This window comes from Telopea speciosissima, chromosome 7 (assembly GCF_018873765.1).
Source record: "Telopea speciosissima isolate NSW1024214 ecotype Mountain lineage chromosome 7, Tspe_v1, whole genome shotgun sequence".
Lineage (NCBI taxonomy): Eukaryota > Viridiplantae > Streptophyta > Magnoliopsida > Proteales > Proteaceae > Telopea > Telopea speciosissima.
Window position 1 is genome coordinate 48,920,058 of NC_057922.1, and position 19,358 is coordinate 48,939,415.

The 19,358-nt window shown below is 40.7% G+C and overlaps 1 protein-coding gene across 3 annotated transcripts in view; it reads left to right on the forward strand.

Annotated features, from left to right (window-relative positions):
* LOC122667513 (protein transport protein Sec24-like At4g32640) overlaps positions 1–19,358 on the forward strand; it is a 107,513-nt gene that overhangs the window by 71,497 nt on the left and 16,658 nt on the right. For all 3 annotated transcript variants that reach the window (XM_043863792.1, XM_043863794.1, XM_043863793.1), the window contains 2 exons: positions 18,643–18,762; positions 18,888–18,956. In XM_043863792.1, the coding sequence (XP_043719727.1) occupies positions 18,643–18,762; positions 18,888–18,956 (189 nt within the window). The remainder of the gene's footprint in view (positions 1–18,642; positions 18,763–18,887; positions 18,957–19,358) is intronic.

Sequence of the window (19,358 nt, forward strand, 5' to 3'; positions counted from 1 at the left end):
TGGCCTGGATCTGACAAGATGTTGACAAAAGATGACCTACTTCCTGATACACCCCCATACTTACTGGCGGGAAATGAACTAGAAGATTTATCATAGCCACCCTTATAGCCACTATGCCCTCTAAATGCCTAACCGGTGCTCTCGAAGGATGGTCCACCACCATATCCACCGTACTAGCAGTTGAACCGACACTCTCGAAGCCACTATCAATATGATGTGCTAGACTAGGGTTGTGTCCTGTGAAGGATGGTGCATGCCAATGCCTAGATCCTCTACTCTTACACAAACTTATGGCTTCCAGTGTGCCAAACAAGCTCGTTACATCCATGCCCATCCTACCTGCCTCCTTAGTTTGGAATTGCCTGTGTGGACCTCGAGTGTAGCCTCTTCCAGTACATGCACTGTGACCCTCATCTTGTGTGGCATGATCAAACTAACTCTACCCTATGCATAGTTGTCAAAGCGTCGCCTAGGCGTCTAGGCGCTTTGGTTGACTTGGGCGCCTTGGTCGCCTACTTGTTGTCGCCTTGGTTTTTTACCCTCTCCAACGCCTTCGCTAACCGCCGTGACAACTATGCCCATGTGAGTCTGACGGGATCTGGGGTTGGCTTTGAATTCTGCATCATCTGGTCCTTGCTAACTCAAACATTCTCTCTAGACATGCATCATCAAAGTCTTCTCTAGCTTCCCTTTTGTCATGCCTTTTTTGTATCCCGCTCCTCAGATGCGTTGTCATGGCTGTCTTTATCTCATTTGGAACACTAGGGCAGCCCATGACATTTTTGTTGCCACCAGCAAGATGCCACTTTAGTCTAGTGGCCCTACCTCCTCCAATTTTTATTTTTATTTTTTATAGTAATCGCACAGACTTCTTTTTGATAGCCGAGAGGGGTATCCCATGCCTCCATGCAATGCCCCCGCATTCCCCAGCCATTATGCACTAGTTGGTACACTGTTGCAATAAGAACACACAGATTATTAACATGTAGACATCAAATAAGGTTCCTAAAATTGCAACAAAGCTTATTCTAACACTTTTCCTGAGTCTTGTATTTTTTGCGTAATTAAAATTCTATTTTTTTTGTATTTTTAATAATTAGTTCTTAAATAATCAACAAAATATAATTAAAGAACATCACATTATTAATCAATTTTGTCTGATATATTTCCAATACTTTCATTATTTTTCTTGATTTTCAAACCAAAACATAATATTTTCTTAATTTTTTTAATTTCATCAATTAATTATGAAAAATCCTAAAATAAAATAATCAAAAAAAGCAAAAAAATTCCAACTCCGTCAAGCCATAAATTGGCCAACGGTGTCCAACATATGTTAATTTGAAGTCAATCCATCACATATTATTCCTATTTTCTCAAAATTTGATGAGGGAAAATCAATTTGTAAACACAAAATTCACTATATAATTCAAAAATCTGAAATGTAATCCAACTCCGTGAAGCTGTAGATCGAGCCCACTATCTAACATATAAAATATTGTAACAAATCTACTATGTCTATTAGTATATTCTTCCAAAAATTTGGATTTGGGGAAAAAAGACATTACCTTCAAGCTCCTGTCCTTTGTCAAAACCAGTGAAACCTCGAACTCCACTATTGAAACCTGTTGAAATAGATAGGTTTCGTTTGATATATGGCATTTATATGTGGTTCAACTAGGTTTCGGTCTAAACCAAGGCTTCGACCGAAACCTTGTCGAATCTTGTTGAAACCAATGGAAACCTGAGACGATACCATTTTGGCCCATGGTTTCATCTCGGGTCTTTGCGAAACCAATTTATCATTTAGACCCATGTCCTTCTGTAACGCACTAACGCCCCAAATCTGGGATGAGGATATGGTGCTGGCCCTCATGGTCACGGACCACCGTTAAATAACGGTTGAAATACTGTAACCAACTATAGTGATGAACTGTAAACATTCATCAATATTCACATGTATCAGAGATATCAATAGTTCGCAGCGGAAACTAAAATTAATATATATCACAACTACTCTGTATCACCATACTATACTATCTTTACTGTGGACAACTGTATTGTATCATCAACTCTGTTACAAATACTGCATTTACTATATCAATACATCCAAGATCATCCTGAAATTTACATCCCATAGTGTATTTCCCAAAACGATAAAGTATGTCATATACATCAAAAATCCATTTCTATTACTAACTCTACCTCTGTCTCTCATTCCGGCTCTCTACTTGGAAGGGGCTACACCCTTTCCTTTTTCTCTCCTAACACAGTCGATGCGTGGGCACTCGACATGTGCATGCTCTGCTATAAAAACAATGATATCTGTGGGGTGAGCTACACTGGCCCAATGAGAAAAAATACATTTCATATCATGCCAATGAATGCAAACAATCTTGCTATGTTGTGCAAATCATAATATGATATGTTGCTATGATAACTATGAATCTGTGATACTATGTCTGATCATACTATAGCTATGATGCATGACTATGTACAATGAAAACATTGCCTATGTGATCTAGGTGATCTGCCACTTAGTTTGTATGGAGAGGATACACATAACTATGCTATGGGGATCTGGGATGATCCAACTATGAGGATCAAAGAGGATCCAAATTCTGTGTATATGTAAGAGTCAGCACCACTACTGAACTCAAGACATACACCTATGGGAATCACTAAAGATTTGGCTATATGAGTCATTTAAGATTCGACTGTGTTTGTGCATCTCTACCTATACCTAGACCCTTTGGTGAAAGGGTGGGCAATCACAAGTCCTTTACTATGCTTTTCTATGTTGAGCCTTTAATGTTCCTTTACTTTATCTCCACATCCAGTGCTCACTATCTACTTCAACTCCAGGACAAGTAGGACATTGATGGAATCCCCAGAAAGGTTGAGGACCGCAATACCCTTCTCACTCCTATTATTGAAGTAGACACTAACTAAACCTTCAACTTCAACTCTGTTCTGTCTTTTACTGTTCTTTACTGTACTATACTGTTCTTAAGTGTACTTTATTTTGCTTCACTGTATTATACAGTCTTAACTTTGCTTGTGTCTTATCATGCCTCGCTTTACTAATAAACAATCATAGAACATCATCGCTTTTCTATTTTTAAAACTTATAAATCATGGAGGCAATGATACTATGTACTATAATGGGAAAACATGCAAGAAGATATGATAAAATTTGTTTGAATATGTAATCCAGAATACCGTGGGGGTATTCTGGTCCTTTTGGGCTTGCTTAGTTGTTGAGTTATTAGTATTAGATTGCTGCTCTTATTGAGTCAGCTAGTTAGGGGTATTTTTGTCTATTTATGTCCCTTTGTAATATTTCCCTTTATTATAATTAAGGGGCTTACCTGTCAATGAAATTAAGCCATTCTATTCTCTCATTCTCTCTTTCTAACCCACGGTTCTGCTAACATGGTATCAGAGCCAACTTTGATCTTGGTTAGAAAGAAGGAAAAAAAAAAAAACCTTTCTTTCTTCCATCACCTTTTCCTTCCTTTCTCTTTCTCTCGGTTTCTCCTTTTTTTGGTTTTAAGCTTTTCTTCCTTGTAAGAGGGCAGCACTAATGAGGAAAACCTAAACCAATGATTTAGTTGCTGCCCTCCCACAAGTCCACAACCTACCTATCTCTTTTTGACAATTTTCTAATCGATAACTGCTCGAATCATCTCTGCGATTTGGAGTTTCCCAGAATTCTTTGGAGATCAGATTCCTATCATCATGGAAGGCTGATCTTCCATTATTGGAGCTCCCTTTGCCTTCTTTTCCAGCACCTATCTACCTTATTCCATTGTTCTCTTTCCCTGTTTTTTCTTCTCCAGCTTTCATTAACCATTCCAGTCTTGATACACCCAATCGATCTCACCTTTTCAGGGTTTTTCAAAACCCTAACTCCAATCGATATTAGGGTTACTATTCTTTGTTCATGCTGATTTTTTGTGGGTTGCTTTCCTCCATTACGAGGACCACTCGACCTCAATATTGCACCTTTCCAAGTTTTTTTTGAAGACTCTACCCCAATCTATCTCTGCTTATTGGGTTAGGGAGGTTTGCTGCTGCTATGGTTTTTTGGAGGTGTTTCTACCATCAAGAGAGGCAATCTACTTCAACTATTCATGGCTTGAAGAAGTACTTTTACCTACGATAGCTGCTGCCCTATTTTTTTCTACACTTTTTGGTGTTTCTCCCGCTTGAAGATCAAGTCTCAAACACTATGAGAGATTGGTTGTTTGTATTGGAGATCCATTCAAGCAGCTGAGGATAGCATCTATTACCAGAAATCATCACACTTTGACAAGTCATCATCAGTTTTTTTTTAAGCCCCCTACCCTCCAATTGATCTCAAGTTTTACGGTTTTTACAAAACCCTGACTATAATCGATCTAAGGGTTAGGGCAGTCCTCTCTTGCTGATTTTTTGAGGAGATTTTTATCACCATCAGAGGAGTACTCGACCCAAGTTTCAGCATCATTCATGGATTTTTTTGACAAAATTCAGGTTTCTTCTTTATGGTCAACTTCTACAACTATCAACCTATTTTTTTTCTAGTTCCTATGTGGCTGGCTGCATCAATTACTATTGGATCTGCTGAGTTATTGTCTTCTATTTGCTGGTTCTATTGAAAATTCATCCTTGCTAGTTATCTTGATTGGCCTCTGTAAGCATGACTGGTTGAGGTGTTATTGCTGCCTTTATGAGTACCACTGCTGCCCTGGTCTTGAGATTGTGTTTGCCTAATATTGGAGATCGAATTTCTTTCACCTTATTGAAGAATCGAATCTACTACTTTGGAGGGCATTTTCTATTTGGATTACAACAATTGTTCCATGGTTATTGGTTGCGACTACGAATCTATTCAATTGTGTGAAGCTTTTCTACAAGTTTATATTCAGCATACTTTGGGAGATTGCTCCAAGCATTATTGTTCTCTAATTCAGATTTGATCCAAGTTTTCGAGCAGTTTATTACATCAATTCTGCCCAGATATCTTCATCAGTACTATTCAGCATATGGGAGTTTATAGATTGGAGTTTTGCACCTGTTTTTTTTTTTGGGTAAATAAAAATTTCATTACCAAAAGAGAAGAGGAAAACAAGGGGCCCCGAGGGGGAGAAGAAAAAAATAAAAAGCTAGGCCCGAGCTTAGCTAAAGGCCAGCAGTAGCAGCAAAAGAAACATTATAGAGGCCTTAGGAATCAACAATGAGCCTGTTCCTTGGGGTGTCGGAACAACAAAAAGAAGGAGCTAGCGATAACTTTGCTTTAATTTCAAAGGAAATGGAATCCCAAATCTTCTGATAAGAGCGAGAGTTGGAGGTCCATTTCCTGATATTGCGCTCCATCCAAATGTGGTTGAGAGTTGCACAAAAAGCCATTTTGCCGACTGAGTCACAAATAGAGGGCCCAACAAAGGTCATATCAATCCAGATCCATTCTCTTGAGAAAGGGAGAATTCTTCTGCGAGTAGGCCAGCACTTGGTCAAGATTCCTTTCCAGATGGCAGTAGCAATAGGGCACTCAAAGAAAAGATGATCCAAGTCTTCAGTATTGTTCCAGCAGAGGCAGCAAGCAGGAGAGACTAAGATCTGCCGGGTGCGAAGAAAAGCCTGAGTTGGGAGGCTTTTGGTGAAGATTCTCCAGGCAGTGAAGCAGTGACGAGGGATGTGATGCTTAAACCAAAGAAGTTTGCGCTAAGGAACCAAAGTGCCTTTCAGACGGATGAGATTCCAGGCAACCTAGGAGGAGAAGGAGCAAGAATTATTGGTCTTCCAAGTAACACAGTCACCTCTTGTCGTAGACCTTCTGGGAATGGAAGGGAGCTCATTCTTGATGAGACAGAGGGAGGTGGAGGAGGGGGGGAGCCCAGCCAGCTTGATCGATGATGTCAGCCACTAAGGATAGCCTGTTGAGACCTGAAGCATAAATGATTGTTAGAGTGACCAAGTGGAGAAGAATTCCCAGGGGGTGCTAGTGGTCCAACCACAGGTAGGAGGAGAGGCCATCACCAATAGTGGAGCGAATGACTTGGAGGACCCGATGGCGGCTAGCAAGGATCTTGCGCCAGACCCAAGAGGCATCTGAAAAAACTGGGGCAGACCAGATTGAGTCTTGGCGAAGAAGACCTGAATATAACCAATCGACCTAGATACTTTTCTGCTGGGAGGCAATCTTCCATATAAGCTTGATGATACTCGGAGAATTCACTTCTTTTATTCTTTGAATGCCAAGACCACCTTCCTTTTTGGGAAGACACAAAGCAGCCCAGCTGATAGGATGTAGGAATCTAGAGGATTCATTGCCCTTCCAAAGAAAAGAAGCCATGAGGGACTCTAAGGACTTAATAACGGATTGAGGGAGCCCAAAGATGCCAGACCAATATATGTAAGATGTCTCCAGAAAAGAAGCCATGAGTTTTGCACATTGGTTCTTCTTTGTTTAAAGATTGGAGCCTTTCCTTGCTTCAAATCAAATCTGTCTTCTTCTTTACATCAGATCTAAATATTGGAGTTTGGTGTTTCTCCCTTGCAGGTGTTATGAAAATTTGTGTGTTTTTCTCCATGATTCTTTATCCCACTGCATTTTCACTTACCAATCTCCCATACCATACATTTGGCATTTACCCATAACCACTTTGGAAGTTTATGGTATACTCTAACTTGCCATTCCTTCCTTTTTCCATACCCATAGCACCTTTGGAGAATTCTGGAAGTTTATACTTTTGCACTATCTCTTACATCATCTCTGTTATTTGTCCACGTGTACTACTACATGTGACGGGGGATTATGTACAATACACTTGTAGATACTACAGAACGCAGAACTTGTAGGAACATTGGTGAAAAACATAGAAGATCAGTTTTCTCCACCATTGCCATTGGGTATCTTTCGTTATTGGGTTGAGTTAGCTGTAAGGGGGAGATTGAAGTTTTGAAGCGTATTGAAGATATTTGGTTGTTGCCTGCCTATTTGAGGGTTTACAGTTGGGTTGATTCAGTTGTTTCCGCTGCCTGATTCAGTTTATTCCGCTGCTTGCTGCCCTAGTCTTTCACTTCACGATTTTATATCACTATGACAATCTGAGATTCATCATTGGACCGCTATTGAAGATTGGTGAAAGCTTTGTTGATCAAGTCTGCCCAGTTTTTTGAAGATCAATTGTTTCAAGTTCTTGAAGGTTTATTTGGGAGCTTCATTCATCTGTCAAGCTGGACTCTATTGCAACTCTGTTTCTTCCCATTTTATTCAAGTTGGGCATTAGTGCCTTATATTCGTCAACTTGAGGGGGAGTGTTAAAATGTTGGAGTTTTTTTTCTTCTTATTAGTTCAAGCAGGAGCTTCTTTTTACTTATATGTATAATCCAACTTGAGGGTGAGTGTTGGAATATGTAATCCAGAATACCGTGGGGGTATTCTGGTCCTTTTGGGCTTGCTTAGTTGTTAAGGTATTAGGATTAGATTGCTGCTCTTGTTGAGTCATCTAGTTAGGGGTATTTTTGTCTATTTATGTTCTTTTGTAATATTTCCCTGGGCTTACCTATCAATGAAATTAAGCCATTCTATTCTCTCAGTCTCTCTTTCTAACTCTTGGTTCTACTAACAGAAATCCCCTCACCTGTCTCTGTTACTGTGTAATAAATCCTCTCTCTGGTTCTCAACAGTATTTATGACAATCCTCTATCGTTCTTAGGATTCAAATGAACCCCTACACGACATTTCATATACATTAGGCTTTACTTTTATATTATGGAGATAGTGGAACTGATCTCCCACCATCCAATCTCTACTGAACTTATCTCTACAGCCATACTTAGGCATCTGGGCAACACTGGACACTCGGAAATCAAACCAATGGCCGAAACTGTAATTTCTTATACCCAAAACTAGGGTTTTTCTACATATTTCCACATAACTTTGTGGAAATCCTTCCACTTTCTATGAAATTCATTCCTATGGCATTACAACTATACTATGCAACTTTCTAACGGATCAAAACATCCAAAACCTATCATTAGATCGAAAATGAGATTAGTACTTACCTTTTCTGAACTCAAAACCCTAACCAAATCTCCAAAACTTGACTCTGATGATATCAGCATTGATTCCCCGTCGCTAGCAATTTGATTCAACGGCTAAAACTTGTCAAAATCAACTTCCCCTTCGATTTCTCTCTTTTCCCTCGTTCCTCTATAGATTTTCTAACTTCTGGAATGGCTCAAATGAGCCCTAACAGCTGTTTATAATGCTGGTTCAAGTCCTGGAGGTCGACCGGTAGGCCACCGCCTCTTATTTTTGCCTTTGCCGGTCAGTCTCCGGTCGACCTGCAGGTCTATCGGTTCGAATCAGCAGGCTGCTGCCGACAATGCTCTGCGCAGGTTTTTACGCCTTTCTAGCTGGTATTTTGGCCATAATTTTCTCGTTTGATATCCGTTTGACGTGAATCTTATATGGTAAAGTAGAATTTAATTACCTACGTTCCTCGTGTTTTGGGAAAACCCAAACTCCAACTCTAAGGTCCTCTAAAACTCCCGTGAAGTCAACTTTTAACTAGAAGTTTTAAAATTTCTATTCTTTTATCTTTGTTATGGGACACCCATAGGGTCCACACTCAATGTAGGATCATTCTAACTTTACTAAATACTTAAAATAGTGAAAATGGTCACATTTACCTTTGCTTTCAAAACTCCCTTTGTTGGGCTAACTTGCATCGGATTCCGTCAAAACGAACCCGCTTATGCTTGTTAATCAATAAAACTCAATATTATATAGATTTCTTGGGACGGGGTATTACACCTTCAGCATGAGGTCAATGCATTGGGCTGCACATGGAGTCCAAAACAAGTGGTACCTATTGTTGTTCATCAATATCTCCCTAGCTTTCTTTTAATTTGTTGCCATTGTCCATCAACACTTGGACAACATTCTCTACACCCACGGACCCACCTCTTTGACTACTGCCTTTAGCAATTTGTAGATATATTTTGCATCCTTACTCTCCTTGGATGCATTCACTAATTTTAGAATCGCTGTCGTACAACCACAATAGACCATGAAGTTGATGATGGACTTTCTACCCAAAAAAAAGTTGATGATGGACTGCCAAATAGGTCTAGTCCAACCATCACACATCACAGCCACACTATAGTTTGCCCACAATGGCTTCAAGCCCTCTATGTATTCCGCGAGGTCATCTCTCTGCTTGGGCTAATAAACATTCATCAACTCATATGCAGTGGGCCCCTCCACTCTTGGGCCAGCTTTCCGTACACTGTCTAACCTGTTTTTATCTGCCCCTAGTGGCATTGGCTGGTATACTGTTGTAGAAGAATCACTCCGACACGTTGTTACCCAATTTACCTTTCCAGTCAAGCCACATGTGCTTCATCTTTCTCTGTCCGCAATCATGTGTATTGAAGATTGTAGGATTTTGGTCAAGGATGTCAATGACATCCTCGTTTGCTGGGGCACCCCAAACACTTTGTGACAGTTGGTAGGGGAATTCCATTTGTTGCTTCTTCTTCCTCCCCCAATCCTTCCCTATGCAAAGGTTGAACCACCACTACTAGCCTTTCTGGTGCAGCTGATCTACATGAACCAGTTCCTCCCCTGAACTCTCTGCCTTCCTCTTGCTCTTGCCAATGTGTATTGTGGTTGCCGCCTGAGCATGTCGTATCTCTCTCTCTTTCATCACTGTCATATTCCTCCTGTTGTGTTGGTTCTCCAACTATGCATTATCAAACCCATCCCTCTCCTTGTCCAACCACCTCTGGCTATTACCCTTCATGGAGACAGCTATGACCTTCATCGGCTATGAGAGAGTGGTGACTAGTGTGAGATCTCTAGGAGGTCAAGGCTAGGAGTCCTCAATTACGATTGAATTATATCAGAGATAAGCCTTAAGTCCTTATTTATTTGCTATTATCATGGACGACCTAATTAAGAGCATCCAAGATGAGGTCCCGTGGTGTATGCTCTTTGTTGATGATATAATTTTGGTGGATGAGACGAAAGCAGGGATAAACACTAAGTTAGAGCTATGGAGATAAACCTTGGAAAAAAGAGGCTTTAAGATTAATAGATCGAAGACGGAGTATATGATGTGTAATTTTAGTCATACTATGATGGATGCTGACATGGTACGAACTGGGGAAAGAGACCGCAAAGTGACTATTTTAGGTATCTGGGTTCAATCACAAAATAAAGAAGGTGACATAGAGGATGATGTTTCACAGAGAATTAAAATGGGATGGATGAAGTGGAAAGGTGCGTCCGGAGTTCTATGTGACTGGCGTATTCCTTTAAAGCTTAAAATAAAGTTCTATAGGACTGTTGTACAACCATGGTTCGTAATCAGGGTTCGGAACAGTCGGATTGGATCGGTATCGGCCAAGGTCGATCCCGAGATTAGACCAATCCTGTCCAGGTTTTGTGAATTAGTACCTAGATCGGATAACCCGTTCGAATCGGGCAATCCGATCCGATGCGCATGACTTGCAAAGAAGGGTTTTAAAACCTATATTGTTTCCTTTGTTCTTTCTCCCAAGCCTTTCAAGTCGCGATTCACAGCTTTGGAAGCCCCAAATCCGCGAGAAAAAAGAGGTGATCTTTCCGTTTTTGGATGGGGAATTGATCAAGGGAATATTACATTCCATGTACATTGATCTACTGAAGGTAATTAGGGTTTTAAAACCCAGATTTTCCAATGCTTCTTCATCCCTAAGCCTTTCACGCCGTGATTTAGAGATTTGGAGGGATCCTTACCCTTTTTAACTAAGAATTAAACCTGGATAATGGCGGTAGTGGGTGAGGTTGAGGAGGCATAAAAGATAATCTCAACACAAAAATAGGGATTAGATAAGCTCAATAGAAAATTAGGGATTAGGATGGTTTTGACCGATCCAGATCGGTATCGGCCTTGACCGATCTCGAGTTCGATACCTGGATTACGAACCTTGTGTACAACCGGCTATGATGTATGGGGCAAAATGTTTGGCAGTTAAGAAGTGTCATATTGAGAAGCTTTGTGTAGCAGAGATGGATGTGTGGAAAAACTAGGAAGGATAAAGTAAGGAATGAGTGTATTAGAGCTGACTTGGGAATTGCCCCCAAATAATGATAAGCTCAGAGAGAGTCGTTTGAGGTGGTATGGTCATGTCCAATGGAGGTCTAGGGACGCCCCAGTAAGGAGGAGAGTTATGATCCCAATTGAAGGGGCTAAAAGAGCTAGGGGCAGGCCTAAATTGACCATAGGAAATGTTGTGAGGAAGGACATGTATAGTCTAGGTCTAGTACCAAATATGACCTCGGATAGAGCCTATTGGAGGGCAAGGATCCATGTAGCAGACCCCATTTTGGCTGAGATTCTCCTGACCTACTGGGCTGAGCCTCTTTCCTCTTAATTTCTTCTTTCTTCTTTTATCCTTCTTTTTTTTCCCCTTTTATTTTCCGTCTTTCATTCGTCATTTTCCAGTTTTTCACTTCTCATCTCTTCATTCCCCATTTACCAGTTTTTCACTTCTCATCTCTTTTCCCCATCTCTTCATTGCCCTTTTTCTGTGTTTAGACCTCAGATTTTACTACTTTATTTTGTTTGGATCCATGTAGCCGACCCCATTAATTTGGGATAAGGCTGAGTTTTTTGTTGTTTGTTGTTTGTTGTTGAAGACAGCTGTGGCCTTCTGCACCTCACTAGGGACCCTGGACCATTTTGCCACATCACTAAACCTATTATCCAGATGCCACTTCAGTCTTGTGGCCCTACCACCCGACATCCTCTTCCCACAATAATTTCAGTGTCTTCTAAAACAACAAAAATGCAGGCACTGTTAACTTTTCCCACAAAATAGCTTGTTATTATTAATGGGTATGTTATGCCTCCATGCAATATCCCCTTCTTCCTCAACCATTATGCAACCTTCTTACACTATTGCATCAAGAATGCAGACACTGTTGACTTTTCAACATGAATTAATACTTCTAAAACAACAAAAATATTAATTCTTAATTTTTTCCTAAGCCATATTTTTTTCTTCCAAATAAGCTATTTTTCTTAATTAATAATTGCCTTATTAACAAAAATCAAGTATGGAACAACATATTAATAATCGCTTTCAGTTTAAAACACAGAAGCAATAATTTCACAAACTTTTCTTTTTTTTTTTTTAAAACCAGAAACAGAAATTTTTATTTTTTTTTGGATTTTTTATTATTTGAAAATAATTGTTAACAAAACCGAAATTGAGAGAATGGCTAGAATAATCGATGTGATTATTCAGCCCTCATATTTATAACTTTCATAAAATAATGAAATTACACCAATAACCCCATATAGCCGACCATACTAGCTATAGGGAAATAACAACAGAAAAAAATACCCAAAATACCCTTATAATATCGGGTAACACATCTCAACACTCCCCCTCAAGTTGGGGCATAGATATCACACATGCCCAACTTGACTAGACTAGGATAAAACAACTACCCACTCAACCCTTTGGTGAAGACATCAGCTAGTTGATCTCCAGACTTCACAAAAGGGATACAAATCTGCCCACTCTCTAACTTCTCCTTGATGAAGTGTCAGTCAATCTCCACATGTTTGGTACGGTCATGCTGTACTGGATTGTGGGCAATGCTAATCGCTGCTTTGTTGTCACAGTACAACATCATTGGAAGATGAACAGAACCACGGATATCTAGGAGTAAACTCTGAAGCCACAATAACTCACATATGCCCTGTATAACCCTCAATGTGAAGATGGTCATGAGGAGACAAAAGGATCCCTTTTTCTAGAGCTGATTTCAAGTAATGGAGAATACGGAGAACAGCAGCCATATGAGTGGAATTGGGATCATGCATGAACTGACTTACTAGGCTTACGACAATGGCAATATTTGGTCTAGTGTGGGAGAGATAAATCAGTTTGCCCACCAATCGTTGATATTTGCCCTTATCAACAGGTTCACCATCCTTCTCTTGTAGACGGGTAGTAGCTTCCAAAGGAGTGTCACAAGGATGACAGCCAAGCAAACCAGTCTCTGATAGTAAATCTAGAACTTACTTTCTTTGGGAGAGAAAGATGCCTTCTAGAGAACGGGCAACTTCAATCCCAAGAAAATATCTTAGTTGTCCTAGATCTTTTATGTCAAATTCCCGTCCCAAGAAAGTCTTCAGGTGAGAAACTTCATCTGCATCATTACTAGTCACAACTATGTCATCAACATAAACTATAAGAAGAGTGACCTTTTCTCCCTTTCGCTTGATGAACAGAGTGTGATCAGCATTACTCTGTTTGTATCCATAGGAGACCGTGGCTTTATGAAACCTACCAAACCATGCCCGTGGGGATTGCTTCAACCCATATAGTGCCCTCGTTAGTCTACAGACTTTCCTATGGTTTTTGTCAGAGGAAAAACCTTGAGGAACTTCCATATAAACCTCCTCTTCCAGCTCTCGATGAAGGAATGCATTTTTTACATCCAATTGCTGTAGATCCCAGCCAAGGTTGATAGCATAGGACAGTAAAACCCTGACAGTGTTCAACTTCGCAACAAGGGCGAATGTCCCCTGGTAGTCGATCCCATAAGTCTGAGTGAAGCCTTTGGCCACAAGCCTGGCTTTATATCTATCCACTGTTCCATCAGGCTTCTGCTTGACAACAAATACCCATTTGCACCCGACTGGTCTCTTACCCGAAGGAAGAACAACTAGCTCCCATGCCTCATTTTTAAGTAAGGCCGTCATTTCTTCCATCATGGCTGCTTTCTACTTTGGATCTGCAATCTCCTCCTACCAATTCTGAGGAATAGAAACAGAGGAAAGAGAAGAAACAAATGCACGATAGGAAGGAGATAAAGCATCATAGGAAACAACATTGGAGATCGGGTGTTGGGTGCATGACCTAACGCCTTTACGGAAAGCGATAGGTAAATCAAGAGAAGGATCCTTACCAGGTGATGTAGCAGGGTCTGAATCTGGATTAGGTGCAGACGATTGTAGAGGTGGTATGGTGGTGGTGGCAGTCTCAACCTGTCCTGTGCACTCCCGGGTATATACTTTTTCAATAGGGATTTGACTGATTGGTCTACGCCCCCCCCCTGATGAGGAACCACTGTAGGAGCTGAAGTTACAAAAGGCTCCCCCTGAATAGGAGTCGGAAGAATAGCAGACACGTCTTCAAAAACCTGATCCTACTCCCCCTGAAGAGGTGTCTGGGAATAATATGACAAGGATTCATGGAAGACAATATCCATGGAGACAAAGGTACGGCGAGTAGGGGGATGATAACACTTGTATCCTTTCTGGGTCGCAGAATAGCCTAGAAAAATACACCAAATGCTCCGTGGATCAAATTTCCCATGAGGATGATGATTGCGGACATAGCAAACACAACCAAAAACTTTGGGGGGAACCACAAAGGAGGACGAACCCTGAAGGAGAGCAACGGGGGAACGACCATCAAGGACATGGGTAGGCACACTGTTAATGAGGTAAGCAGCGGTAAGAATGGCATTACTTCAGTATTGGGAAGGGACCTGCCGTGCAAACATAATGGCCCGGGCTACCTCAAGGAGATGTCGATTTTTCCTCTCAGCAACCCCATTCTGGGCAGGTGTGTCAACACAGTTGGTTTGATGGACAATACCATGGGCAGCCAAATAAAGTTGGAACTGACCCTCCAAGGATTCTCTGCCATTATCACTGCGTAAAATGCGCAAGGTGGCTTTGAATTGAGTCTGAACCATACGATGAAACAACTGAAAACAGCGGAAGACCTCACTTTTATGGCTCATCAGGTAAACCCAAGTGGTACGAGTATAACAATCTATAAAAGAGACAAACCATCTATGACTAGAAATGGAATTACAACGGGCAGGGCCCCACGCATCAGAATGAACCAAAGCAAAAAGAGACTTCTTTTATTTATTGAAGAATAACTGGAACGAGTCTGTTTGGCCAAAACACAAGCCTCACATAAAAACTCATTCCTATTACAATGTTTGAGTAAGTCCGGAAACAAAAAAGCTAAAGTACTAAGGGATGGGTGACCAAGCCGACAGTGCCAGAGATGAAGGTCAGGTGACGAGGTGGACTGTAAATGATGAGCTGTAGAGGAAGCCGAATGCAAAGAAGAAGGCTGACCCGTGTCATGGAAGTAGAGACCACCTTGCATCTTACCACCCCCAATCGTGCGTCCCGTCTCCAGATCCTGTATAACACAATGAGAAGGGAAAAATGTCAGTTTGCAGTTCAGATCTCTAGTAAGACTACTAATAGAGATAATGTTGGTAGGAAAAGATGGAACATGCAAAACAGATTTTAAGGAAAGGGTAGGGGAGCAGCGTATGGAACCCTTCCCATTAATAGGAGAAGGGAACCATTTACCACTCGAACACTGTCTTTGCCAGAAGATGGAGAATAAAGATGAAACACATGGGAGGAGCCAGTCATATGGCCAATAGCACCGGAATCTATAATCCAAGGATTGGATACAGCCGATGCACACAGACTATTGACTGGAATACCTGAGGCAGAGTGAGAACCAGGATTGGTAGCAGGTGCAGGTGGCGTAGTAGGAGCAGCGGAAGAGGCCTGAAGCATGCGACGGAAAGCTAGGAGCTCATCCTTAGTAAGCCCAATGTCAGAAGAATCTGCAACATGAGCCTTGGGTTTTGACTTCCCACGGCCTCTCTTTTCTTCAAAATCAGCAGGCTTCCCATGGAGCTTCCAGCATTGAGCTTTAGTATGATAGAACTTGTGGCAATGCTCACACTTGACAGGGCCTTTATGGGCAGCAGTACCACCATCAGTAGTGGTAGAAGAAGGAACATTGGAAGCAACTTGCAAGGCAGATCGATCAACAGTAGAGGAATGCAACATAGCAGCCCGACAAGATTCCTCATTATGAACCGTGGCAAAGGCCTGCTCCAGGGTGGGAAACGGAGATTGGCCAAGCACCTGAACCCGAATAGGATCAAACTCCATATTTAGGCCTGCCAAAAAATCATAGACACGTATTTTGTCGACGTGTTTGCGATAGGCAGCCAGATCAGTAGCGGTAGAGGGTTGATAGTCTGAGTAGTGATCCAATTGCTGCCATATGTTTTTGAGGCCAGCATAGTACTTGGAGACAGAGAGTTCCTGCTGGGCAGTCCCATTAGCCTTTTTCCGAATCTCATAGACCTGTGCATCATTCCCAGTGCGACCATAAGTCTCTTTGGCACCATTCTATATAGCATGGGCTGTTTCTAGAAGGAAAAAATTATCTGATATATCCCCTTGCATAGAATGAATCAGGTAGGACATCACCATTGCATCATTAGATAACCACTTGTTGAGTGGAGAACCTTCTTCCTCAGGTTTTGGAGTTGTCCTGAGAAGATGGCTAGTAAAGCCATGGCCAGCTATTGTCAAATAGGTAGACCGAGACCACTTCAGGTAGTTGGAGCCATCAAGCTTGATGGGGGCAGCAAGAGGTAGTAAATCAGTCCGGGGCTGTCCATCAATGCCAGAAGAGGCTGAAGAAGAATCAGAACCAGTCATGGTAGCAGGGAACCACAGGCTTCAATAAGCAGCAATATTCCAAAAAAAGCCCAAAAAAAAATCCCTGGAATCTATGTAGGGAGAAATCGATTGCAAGAGAAAGGGGCTGTAATGAAGCCAAAAAATCCCAGATATGTAGGCTGGGAATGATGTCGAATGAAGGCAGTAAGGGTGCCAATCAGAGGCAGCAACAACCAGCAGCCCAACCCCTTGATCGATTAGTGTCTGGGTTTTGAAAAAAACCCTGAGAAGAGAGATCGATAAGGGGGAGGGGTCTTCAAACAAGCTGATGAAGAGAATGGAGGCTGAGAGCACTATCAGAAGAAGATTCCACAAGAGAAGAAGCAGCCGAAACACTGGTAGAGGCCTGATCTTAAAAAAAAAGGCAAAATCTTCAAATCGCAGACAGTCCTTCAGCTCCTATTGATCTGAAATAATGGCATAAATGGAGGTAGGTGGGGGCAGCAGCTAGATCATTATGATCACCTCCTTAGTGCTGCCCTGATGGGAGAAGAAGAACCAAAAGAAGAAGAGAGAAACTCGAGGTAGGGAGGGAAGGGAAAAAATTCAAATGAGGGGAGGGTGGTGGGTTTTGAAAACCTAGATCAGAGGTTATTTGGCTCTGATGCCATGTTAACAAAACAAAAATTGAGAGAATGGCTAGAATAATCGATGTGATTATTCAGCCCTCATATTTATAACTTTCACAAAATAATGAAATTACACCAATAACCCCATATAGCCGACCATACTAGCTATATGGAAATAACAACAGAAAAAATACCAAAAATACCCTTATAATATCGGGTAACGCATCTCAACAATAATAAATTGAAGAGTGACCTTAAAACCACCAAAATATTGCAGTAGATGCTCCAAATTCAATCACCAAGCCTCTTGATCCAGCAGCTAAATGAAGGATTTGAGCTGAAAATCCAAGTTTCCAGACCTTGCGGGTGAATTGGGAGAAAAACTTGAAATTGCGGTTAAATGAGTAAAAATGGGGTTTAAATTTAATTAGTTTGTGTTGTTTCGCCTAAATGACGAAATGATACAACATTTTGGTCATTTCGGTGAAATATTTTGCCAATATCTGATGTCTTCTTAATTCGCTTTTCATCTTGTTCGATACCGAAACATTTCGCCCAAATTTTTGACATTTCGGTCGAAATTTTGAACCATGTGTACAAATGCATCAATAATCTTATAGTGCCAATGCATTTGCATGGCATAAATGAGAAAACAAGATCTGATCTTAGCTAATGTAAATAGAAGATTTGCTGAGAATTAGAGAGGGATAACATTTGGCCTAAGAGAAGGTGCACATATGGTTCTTAAATAACCTGGAATAAGAATAAAACTGTTCTCTATAATTTTCAGAGTAAAGCGATAGTAATGTACAATCCTTATGTTCAAAAGGAGCAACTATTAATGATCGCAACCTTTGTTAACTACTAGTCTCAACCATACTGTTGAAAATTAAGTGAAAGGCACAAAGTCTCTTCTTTTTGTTTTTTTAAATAAAATTCTTACTTATTTCTTAAGTCTCTTCTCTTCTCATAGCCTTACACTAGTCACTTATTCTGTCAAGCACTCTTTTCCTACTTTTTCCTGCATCACGAAACCACCTTTTTTTGGGGGAGGAGGTGGTGGTGGTGGTGCTTATCTGCTTCATCTTTGACATTGATTATAATCATATTCAAACCTTAACCCAAATTACGAATTTTATGCAAAGGGAAGCCAATGCATTTGTATACAACTCTAAGTCTAACATAATTCCTGCCCCCCACATTTGATGCTATAGTAACACAAGAGAAAAGCTTTAAAGATCTTGTGTTCAAGACATGGATCTTTGAGAAACCCATCTCGGTGTTGACTGAGCATGCAATTTTTATGTTTTTGATGCTATTGTTTAGACCAAGACAATTATGAGATACTTTGACATTAAATTTTCTGTTATTTTATCTAGCAAAAGTACTTCAACATTGGAAATGTGTCAAAATTGAACCATTATTATTTGAAAATTACTTCATGATATTTTTTTTTCTATGGCTAATGGGTTCCAATGTTTTTCCTGTTCCAGATATATTATTACTATCCTTTTTCAGTCCTTTCTGATTCTGCCAAGGTTTACAATGATCTTAGATGGAACGTCACAAAACCTCAAGGTTTTGAGGCAGTGATGCGTGTGAGATGTAGCCAGGTCAGTCTCTTGTAAGCTTGTAGTCTCTTCACATTTTTACAACTCTTATGTGCCCCGAGTGCTCTTATGTAGTGTAGCAGTTGTATTTCATGGGAACTCAACACGATTGTCCTTTTTTTTTTTAGGGTCTCCAAGTTCAGGAATACTCTGGAAACTATTGCAAACGTATTCCCACTGATGTGGATCTTCCTGGGGTTTGTATAATATTTTATTGAGTTCTTAGTAATTGTTGTGTAGTTTAGGCGGATGCTAGTTTGTTCTGCCTGGCTGCCTGCTCTATACTGTTTTGAGCTCTCCATTTTATTGATGATTTTTCCACATATTCAAAACAGCTCCCATGGTCGTACCTGATGCACATAGGACTTACAATCTTGGAAATTATACCTGTATAATTCGGGATGATGCTTGTTTTATTGATCAGGTTAATGAAGTATTACTCAAGTTCTGATACCCTGTGTGCCCATCAACCAAAAGATGACCAGCTGGTGTCTACTGATCCTATTCATCCTGGTCCAGTATGACAACTCATGACATCATAAGTAAATATTTGGGATATATAAGAAGGAAGCCAGTGTGCACACTCTGCACTTTGTGGA